The following is a 10310-nucleotide window of genomic DNA, read 5'->3' as shown; positions in this document are numbered from 1 at the left end:
ATATATTTAATTTATATGGGTGAACTGTAATGTTGGGTGCCAAACAGACTTTCTTTACATGGCCCACACATGGTGTGTTTAATAAGTGCCAGCTAGTCTATTACACTCTCTCACTATTTTTGCATAGTTTCATGAAACTTTTAAACAATTTAATAGAAAAACAATTATAATATTTTTGAATCATATGATTGATTAATGAATTTTCATTGAGAATATATATTTTTATTGTGTTCAAATATTTATTATTATATCAATTACTGAATTATAATGATAATTAATGTCTATATAAAAAGGTTAATGAAATGGCAGTAGATGTAATTGTGTTTTGTAATAAGGGCAATATAAAGCCAAAATTGATTATAAAAAGATATTAAAAAAGAATAAAAAAACCCAACTTAGCCAAAAAGGAAATAGATTAAAACTACATATTGAAAATAAAAATTAAAAAAATAAATTATTGGAAAGGTGGTCAAGTCCACGCGCTTTACGCTTGCTATTTCATTTACGTGGCGTGGGACCCAGAAGTGCAGCATCTGCTTACTTGGATAGGTGACCGAGCGTGTCTTCCACTCGCCACCGTAAGCACCGTGGGGTCACCCCTCCTATTAATGGCCCGTTAGCTGTGAGCCTGTGACTACCAAGGAGGCTTCAGTACTTGTACCGTTTTCGGCCCGTTCCGTTTTTAGGGTTGTCCTTGCGTCGAGTCTGAATAAATTTTTTGTCAAAGTTACATTTGATTACTTGAATCGACCTTGATTTAGAAGAGTATTATTTCATTTGAAATTTAATTTAAATTTTAAATTAAAACGCGTATCTGATTTGATCTAAATACATATAATTATTTTTATTATGTAAAATAAAGATTTAATTGAAAAAACAAAATAGAAAGGAATGTTATTACGATTATTCTTAAATATAAAATATATAATTATAACATTATATTGGATCAAATCGATTTTTTCACTCTAAAAATCAAACATGACTTGATGACACCCTTAAAAAATACTTGATCAGACTCGATCCAATTTGATTTTTTAAAAATCAATCTAATCGAGTCAAGTTAGAAACCGTCGAATCCAAGTGAAATGACCATCCCTATCTATATTGCTATTACATTTAAAAATGACAATTTGGTTCAATCAAGTCAAATTAAATGGAAAAAAATTAAATTATTTAAATTGATAAATATAATGTAATTATTTAAACTTTTTTGAGTTAAGTAATTTGAATATATTTGTTATGTCTCCGTTTCGTAATTACTTATAATGTTATGCTATTGATGGTACTAATTTAACTTTGATTGGTTTAATGCACAAAAGGATGATCCCTTTATGGGAAAGACAAAAATACTCGATCAATTCTCATGAAGGATGGATTATTTTTGGGTGATTACAAAGTATTATTTGTTAGAAAAATTCTTAATCATTTGATAAAATGTTCAAACATTCTAACAGACGATGTGTTTGAACCCAAAACCTCCAAAAAATAATAACTTTCTTTTTAACCATTTAGATAATTTAATTCTTGCTACTAAATCCATAATCTTGGCAAAGACAGGTCTAAATTTGCATATGCTTTTGTTCTAGTTTGCCTTACCTTGTTTTGGTGGTTGTGAGGAGGTTGCAAATTTTGGTGGTTGTGAGGAGGTTGCAAATTCATATATTAGTTTGATTCAATCATACACAACTCATTGTTTTTTTTATAGAAGCAAAGTGAGTTCATATTGATCGCGTTACCATTGATCGGCAAAATCCAAATGTCAGTTGCTAAAGAGGGGTATAAGGAATGCCCTCGCCGTAGTCAATTCTCGTTTTCGGGATCAAACATTGATGGGGTAATCACTCGATGCTGAGAGGAATTAAGGTACATGGACGAACGTAAAACTTTATGTTATGTTAGGGATGATGAATTTATAAATTTTTAATGAAATATAAACTTATAAATTTTCGGGGAATGAAAACAAATTTTCAATAAAAAAAATTAAAATTTTTAAAGGATGCGACTGCCCCACCAACCCTACTAGTATAGGAAAGATTCTTTCATTGTGACTATGTTATGATGCATCTTTAGTCCATAAAAAGGTGGCCTTTGATTTAAATATCAAGTTTTTTTTAATTGGTATATTAAAAACATTAAATTTGAACTCGAATTTGAGTTTTGGTTAGAACTTGACATCGGATATAAGAATCCAGCTAATTAATTTACATGACAGGTCTTGGGTTATTAAGGTTATATCAAGTTTTTTTTTTCTAACATTATAGACATCAACCTTTGTCAGAGTAAGTATATATGATCGGTTGACTAAATTACTTATCTTTATTATTTTATATTCTCTTAAGTCATGGATTATAGACTCATTATGAGCATTTCTCTTTCTTTCCTTAGAATCTCCCTTTCTCTCCCTTTTAAATAAAATTAAGATTAGATTTAAAATTTATAAAAAAAAAATCACATCAATCTTTGTCGATGAAATGTATAAATTCAACTATTTGTTACATTTGATTTGACTATATGTTATAAAAAATACTTTAAACACTTGAATAAAAATATATTGAAAATTTTAATCACTTGATTGTTAGCCACTAATGATAATACAAAGTTAATGATAATATCTATCTAATTTTACATGATATTGTCATAAATTTTAACATTTCTTAACATGTCACCTGGATCAAGATGTACAATTTGTTTTCTCTTTCTTCACCTCCTTATAGTTGGAATTTGGAAGAATATGTTTCATAATCAAAAAATAAAAAATTAAAGGAAATTCAAAACTATACTTTTTTTTTCACAAAAAAATGATGAAAGTTTTAGTTCTATTTCATAATTTTTAGAAGGGAAATGTTCAGTCATAATATCGTTAAATATTTAAAAAGTAAATAATCAAGAGTTGAATGAGTAAATTAAAATTTTTTAAACTTTAGTAAACAAAATAGGAGTAAAAAAGAAAGTTAATTGATGAAATTTGTAATTTCCAAATTAAAATTTTATTAAGAAATGATTATATTTTTATGTTCTATATTAAAATTTAAAATTATATATTAATGTAGTAGAATTAAAATAAATAAATTATGTTATTGTTACAAATAAAAGAGCCTTGATTCCTAAATTTTAGTATTGTGTAGCAAGCACATGACATGACAAATAATGTTCCATCATTTCCATAAGCGCTACAATCCAAGGCGATGTATCTCCCTGAAATATCAAATTGCAGACAACTTTGGATAAAAAAGGAAAAACCAGAGAACTCTCGATCCCTGTCTGAATTAACACTGCAACACATGCATGAAATGGAGATAGTAGTAGATCGTCATGTTACCTCCGCCTCTACTCAAACCCGAAAACTTTACGAGCCTTTTCACGAATCTCATTATTATCATGATACAGTAAATGGTCTATCACATTTTTACCCGTTGCATCACTAATAATTATTGCATAGGGATTCACTCCTCCAGTTGTGCCTTTAGTTTTATCAGCTTCTCCAACCTCTAGAATGTTTTCAAGCCCTTGTAAGCAAACCCCAATTATACTCGGATCGCGACGAATAAGAAGATCACACAACGACTTGATGCAACCATGATTAACAAGGAACCTGAAATATTGTGATTTATCAATGACTGTCTCTACCAAGACATGTTTCCACACAACAATATATATATATTTATATTGAAGCCATTTTTATACCTGATCTGATCACGAGTCTCATGAGATGTGGCATTTGACATGGGCCTTGCAGCTCCTCCTATCTTTAAAATGTTTTCAAGCCCTTCTAAGCTAACTTCAATTATACTTGGATCGCGACAGTTAAGAAGATCACACAACGGCTTAAAGCAACCTTGACTTACAAGAAAACTGAAACATTGTGACAAATGCCACCAGATGAGGTAATTTATCCTGTCTACCAAGAAATCATTCCAAACAACGAATATATATCGGAAATCATTTTCATACTTGATCTGATTTTCAGTCGCATGAGATGTGATATGTGAGATTGCCCGTGCAGCTTCTCCCTTAAGATCAAGTGTTTCACCACTTTTTAGTAGATGAACCAGAGGAGCAATAATATCAGCTTCAATCAAAGCCTGTAAAATTCATACCATTTCATTATATAAATGAACACAGACACAATCTTAGCTGCAAAATTGATAAAATCAAGTGAAATAGATAGCCAAAAATGAAAAGAAAATAGCTCCAAATGATACTTGTATATGCTCCTTATTTTTTGCTGTGATATTTGAGATGGTTCGACAAGCTTCCTTCTTGATGCTCATTTTATTCTTTTTTGGCAAAAGTTTCGAAAGGCATGGCAACGCCTGATGACCGATGATACACTGTGTATCCATAAATGAGAAAACACAAAATGATTCATATTATATATAAACAAAAAGATAATCAACATAAAACAAACGCGAAGAGTAGGTTTCAGCACTGAAAGTGATGGATGCCTATGGAAGCCAAATAATTTATGATTTTGGTAAGGAAAACAAACAAAAAAACCCGGAAATATAAAGACTTCTAGAATTAATCAACGTAACATAGTGTAACTCACTGCAAAAGTTCCACCAGACGCCTGCATACGCCAGCTTCAATGACGGGTTGGATTTCAGCATTTGTGCCATCAGAAAGATATGAGAATGCCCAACATGCATCAGATAGGACTTGTTCATCATTTGAATGAATAAGACGTGCCAATGTTGGAAGTGCAGGCTTAACCTGAATAATTAGTACAATTATAATAAATTCAGCCCTGTTAGTGAAATGAGTATATAAAAATTTCATAGCTACATAACAAAACATTCATTAGCCACCGTATTAGATTTCAAAGATCTAAGACAATGATTTTGCATTGTAAAGCAATAACGCTAAACGTGAAGTAACTTGTTAATTCATGTTAAATAAACAATTGTCGACCATAAAAGGAGGGAGGTAGGGTCAAACCTGATCAAATGGGGGCCGGGGCTTGCCCCGAAAAAAGTTTAACAGGGTCCATGTAACAATTCTCAGCACAGTAAGTTTAGGATGCTCATTCAAATGGGCCAATAAAGGAAGCAAAGCACCACGTCCAAGTACAATATCACGACTTGCAGGAGAATCACCGGCAACATTTCCTAATGCCCAGATCGACTGAATTCCAAAACACAAAGAATATATATGATTCATACCAGCTTTTGCTAAGTAAGATTATAAAACTACTTTAAGTTCATTTCATATGCATACCTGCTCGCGAACATCATCACTTCGGGAACCAAGTAACTTGACGAATTTCGGAACAGCCCTGTGATCAATCGCCACCTTCGTGTTCTCAGATGTCCCAGAAGCAATATTTGTGAGTACCCAGGCTGCCTCAAACTAAACGATTATCAAATTAGCAACAATCTTAAACTGATTATGACATAATGTCGAAGCTTTGCTGACAGGAATTCCAACCTGAAGCTGTGGGAAATCTTCCCTCTCAAGGAACTCAACAAAGCGAGGAACAACTCCAGGTTGTATTACTTTGTCAATAGGTGGACTTTTTTCTATGATAAATAACAAATGGAACTGAAGTATATAATTTAAGTTTTATATCATTATCAAATCAAATATATTTCAGAATAATTTTCTCACCAACTGAAAGCAATTCCCTAAACTGTGTGGTAGCCTTAAGTTGCAAATTCGCATCATCAGTCCAAACACCAGTAACCATGGCAGGAACATTTTCCAGCTGAATTGGCTGTGGTTGGAGCCCTTCACGTCGCTTCTTCTACAAACTCTCTTCACAGCTGACGTCCTCTACCTAACAGAAAGAGCAAATATTGATAGAAATTTGTCACATAAAAGAGGCATCATATCTCTATATTTAAAAAGTTTTAGATGTAATAAACTTACTTCTCTTTGAAGAACGCATTCTATGTGAGTGATCATCCGTCCGTTACATTCATTACAATAATATACATGATCTTTTGGGTTTCTCTCTTCCTCACAAAAATCACAATAATACAATCCAGAATCATCTTCGACAAAAGAATCGGTCAGGGTCAGAGGATGACGATGATATTTGGATTGAACAACATCTGGTATGGGAACACATTTCAAATGAAAGTTGATGGAACACTGTAGAAAACGATAAAAGGGCTCTCCTTTGCAGATATTTTCACATTTATGACAAGCAAAATGTGTTTTCCATGGTATATAGTTGTCTTTTGCAAGGAGTAACTGATAATCTGTCCCGAAATAATAAAGGTCATCTAAGTGGGACTCGCATTTCAAGGGTCTCTTTAAGTAATTAGCACATATAGGATGAAGGTCAAGTTGACAATCTTCACAACTATATGCGAAGCTATCATATGATATGTACAAAGGGCAGGCATAACATTGTGGCAAGTGCTTCCAAGGTTGTTGGAAAACCAACGTGTGTTTTAGATGAAATGGGACTTGAATCTTTTGTGGTAGCCTAAGGCAAGACTCGTGAACAATATAATCGCAAGCCACGGGGCAAAAATAGGCTGGACCTAAGATTGACAATTCACAAATTCTGCATCTTGTTTTTTCTATAGGGCCATTGCAGTAGCCAAGGACAAGCTTATGTTGGTGGCTGAAATGGTGCAACTCGGTTACTCTATCCATCTTTTTTTCTTGAGAAACCCCAAGTTCATGAGCAGTTAGAGCAGCGCATTTCACGTCAAGTATGAAATTACACTGCTCGCACAAATATGTAAAGCCATGACAAATGTCTTTACACTCATCACATGTAATGTATCTATTTATCCAACCCGTTGTTTCATCAAGAAAATGTTGGATAGAAGTATTCAAGTTAAGAGGATGGATAGAATGCAAAGGGTGTCGTATCTCGTATTGCAATTTGGCGCATTTTTCATGCAGGTAAAAGCCATAACGACATTCTTTACAGAAGTAGCTGTTGGGGAAAACGGATTATTTCCCACACGAACGTAGTTTTAAAATTGACCTAAAATGTCAAGATTAAAACCACCAAAGGTTGCACAGCGGATAAACCTGTCAAACTATTGAATATTGAAACACAATGGAAAAGAACCGAATAAAAACAATAAAGGAGAGAACACACCAAATTTATGAGGTTCGACGAGAATATCGTCTACTCCTCGGGCACCACACCGGATGATAACTTCACTATATCGCCAATATTACAACAAATGGAATTCTTTAGAATTCCCAAAGTGGGAGAATGAAGAATAAAAGAGGAAGAGAGAACTTGTTTTTTTGGGATGATTTCTAATGAAAATACTTAGGCCTATTTATAGTTGAGTTTTAAGAACAATATGTTCAAAGTTTGGCCACCTACCAAAGAATTTTCCAATGTGTACAAGTTAGCCACCAAATATGAAATTCACATGTTCAAAGTTTAGTCACCAACCAAGATGAAATTTCCAATAAGTTGGCCACCAACCAAGATGAAATTTTCAACTTGTCAACTTAATTTCTAGACAAATCTAATAAATCTCCACATTGGCTTGAAATTACTAAGCCTACTCAACTTCTTCAACTCCCCAAATTTGTAATGCCTCTAATTGTGCTCACAAGCGCCACACACCCGAAGGTGTTCATACTTTCAGGATGTTAATCAAGTTCAAACAATGATTGATCTTGATTACTGTTACCACCTTGGTCATCATATCTGCAGGATTTTCTGATGTCGCAATTTTCTGAAGTAGAATCTTTCCTTCTTCAAAGATCTCCCGCACAAAGTGATACCTCACGTCGATATGCTTAGTCCTTGAATGGTAGACTTGATTTTTCGCTAAGTGAATAGCGCTCTGACTGTCACAATAGAGACTAATGTGACTTTGAACAACTCCCAAGTCTTCCATCAACCTGTTGAGCCAAATTACTTCCTTTACAGCCTCTGAAACTGGCATGTATTCTGCCTCTGTAGTAGACAAGGCCACCGTAGATTGCAATGTAGACTTCAAACTTACTGGGGCTTTAGCAAGAGTAAACAAATACCCAGTAGTTGATCGACGCTTATCCAAATCACCAGCATAATCGGAATCAACATATCCAACCACACACTGACCAAGTGCTTCATCCTGTTCAAAAACTAAACCAACATCCACGGTTTGTTGGAGATACCGTAGAATCCATTTCACAGCTTGCCAATGTCCTTCTTCAGGATCATGCATGTACCTGCTCACAACTCCAACTGCTTGTGAAATGTCAGGACGCATACACACCATTATATACATTAAGCTCCCAACTGCATTAGCATATGGAACTTTTGCCATATACACTCGTTCTTCGTTAGTTTTAGGAGATAATTGAGAACTAAGTTTTAAATGAGAAGCCAATGGGATACTTACATGTTTGGTATTTTCATTCATGCCAAAACATTGTAATACCTTTCTCATATACTACTTCTGTGTTAAACAAAGCTTCCCTCTCTGTCTATCTCTGTTTATCTCCATTCCAAGAATCTTCTTGGCCTCACCTAGATCTTTCATCTCAAACTCTTGATTCAACTGAGCCTTTAATTTGTCTATCTCCTTTTGACTCTTCGAAGCGATCAACATATCGTCAACGTACAATAGAAGATAAATGAAAGATCCATCTTTGAGCTTTTGCAAATACACATAATGATCATATTTGCTTCTAGTATATTTTTGCCTCCTCATAAAGCTATCAAATCGCTTGTACCACTACCTCGGAGATTTCTTCAATCCATATAGCGATTTGTTCAGCTTAGAAACCCATTTCTCACAACCACCATCTTTGTATCCTTCTGGCTGAGTCATATAGATCTCATCTTCTAAATCACCATGCAAGAAAGCCGTCTTTACATCAAGTTGAGCTAGCTCCAAATTCAACTGTGCTACCAAGGCCAACAATATTCTAATGGAGGAATGCTTCACAACAGGGGGAAATACTTCATTGTAGTCGATTCTCTCCTTTTGAGCGTAGCCTTTAGCTACCAACCGTGCCTTGTAGCGATCATCTTTCTTGCTATGAGATCCATCTTTCTTTACAAATACCCACTTGCATCCAATGGCTCTTTTACCTTTCGGTAATTGTGCTAGTTTCCAAGTGTTGTTCTTTTGGAGAGATTGCATTTCTTCATCCATGACACTTTTCCACTTATCATTTTCCAAGCTTTGTATTGCTTCTTGGTAAGTGATAGAGATATCATCATCAACAACTGGAAGAGCATAGGCCACCATATCAACAAATCGAGCAGGTCTACGAATTTCTCTCATTGGCCTTGTAACTGCAAGTGGTTCTGGTGTCTCCAATGGTTCTTGGGTTTGAACCTCTTCATCTTCTGATTCTTCTATTGGAGTTGAAGAATCAGCTGCATCAACTTCTGGGATCATCGTCTGCTGAAACTCCACCTGTTTTGGAGTATGATCCACCTGCTGCGGAGTACTACTTGTCTGGACAGCTTCACTTGTTACCTTCTTTACTAAGGCAGATTCATCAAAGGTAACTTCTCTGCTACAAATTATCTTCTTGGCGTCTAAACACCAAAGGCGGAATCCCTTCACTCCATGGGTGATTCCTATAAAGAGAGCCTTCTTTGCTCTCGGATCAAGCTTGGATTCCTTCACATGATAATAAGCAGTGGATCCAAATACATGTAAGGAATCATAATCAGTAGCAGGTTTTCCAGACCATACCTCCAATGGTGTTTTTCCTCCTATCGCTGATGACGGCAGATGATTGATGAGATTGCCAGCATATGTCACAGCCTAGTCCAAAATGCCTTGGCTAACCAAGCATTAGACAACATACATCAAACTTTCTCCAATAGTGTTCGATTCATATGCTCTGCCACCCCATTTTGTTGTGGTGTATGTCTAATAGTGAAGTGTCGAACAATACCATACTTATGGCAAACGTCAAAGAATAGGTCACTTTTATATTCCCCTTCATTGTCCGTCCTAAGACGTTTGATCTTTCTACCAGTCTGGTTTTCGATCATATTTTTCCATTTCAGGAAAATTTGAAGCACTTCATCTTTAGACTTCATCGGATACACCCAAACTCTTCTGGAAAAGTCATCTACAAAAGTTACAAAATAATGGTTTCCTCCCAAAGACGATGTCTTTGAAGGACCTCATACATCTGAGTGAATATAATCTACAATACCTCTTGTATTATGTATAGTGGTGCCAAACTTCACTCTCTTCTGCTTTCCCAGAACACAATGCTCGCAAAAGTTCAATTTGCAAGCCTTTGCACCTTTCAACAATCCTTTCTTTGCTAGAATTTGCAAGGATTTCTCTCCAGCATGTCCCAACCGCATATGCCACAACTGGGTTGCATCCAAATCATCACCTCCGGAGACTGCTGCAACTGCT

At 35.0% G+C, this 10310-nt stretch overlaps 1 protein-coding gene across 1 annotated transcript; it reads right to left on the bottom strand.

Moving 5' to 3' along the window:
- Positions 1 to 3158: 3158 nt before the first annotated feature.
- Positions 3159 to 5686, bottom strand: LOC120128369 (importin subunit alpha-1a-like). The gene is made up of 8 exons (XM_039146056.1): positions 5608 to 5686; positions 5428 to 5519; positions 5218 to 5349; positions 4939 to 5124; positions 4550 to 4713; positions 4203 to 4331; positions 3685 to 4082; positions 3159 to 3592 (listed from the first exon to the last, which is right to left on the bottom strand). Exons 1-6 carry the CDS (start codon positions 5684 to 5686, stop codon positions 4268 to 4270), a joined length of 717 nt encoding a protein of 238 aa, XP_039001987.1. The 3' UTR covers positions 3159 to 3592; positions 3685 to 4082; positions 4203 to 4267.
- Positions 5687 to 10310: the final 4624 nt, after the last annotated feature.

The sequence above is a fragment of the Hibiscus syriacus genome, unplaced genomic scaffold (assembly GCF_006381635.1).
Source record: "Hibiscus syriacus cultivar Baekdansim isolate YM2019G1 unplaced genomic scaffold, ASM638163v2 tig00110478_pilon, whole genome shotgun sequence".
Taxonomy (NCBI): domain Eukaryota; kingdom Viridiplantae; phylum Streptophyta; class Magnoliopsida; order Malvales; family Malvaceae; genus Hibiscus; species Hibiscus syriacus.
Note: the sequence above shows the minus strand (reverse complement) of the source record. Positions and strands in the feature narration are given on the sequence as shown.

Coding starts and splice junctions, on each gene's coding strand:
- LOC120128369 (XM_039146056.1), bottom strand. CDS start 5,686: ATGGTTACTGGTGTTTGGACTGATGATGCGAATTTGCAACTTAAGGCT. Junction 5,520..5,607: donor TAGGGAATTGCTTTCAGTTG/GTGAGAAAATTA, acceptor TATTTATCATAG/AAAAAAGTCCACCTATTGAC. Junction 4,714..4,938: donor CCCGGCCCCCATTTGATCAG/GTTTGACCCTAC, acceptor CTAATTATTCAG/GTTAAGCCTGCACTTCCAAC.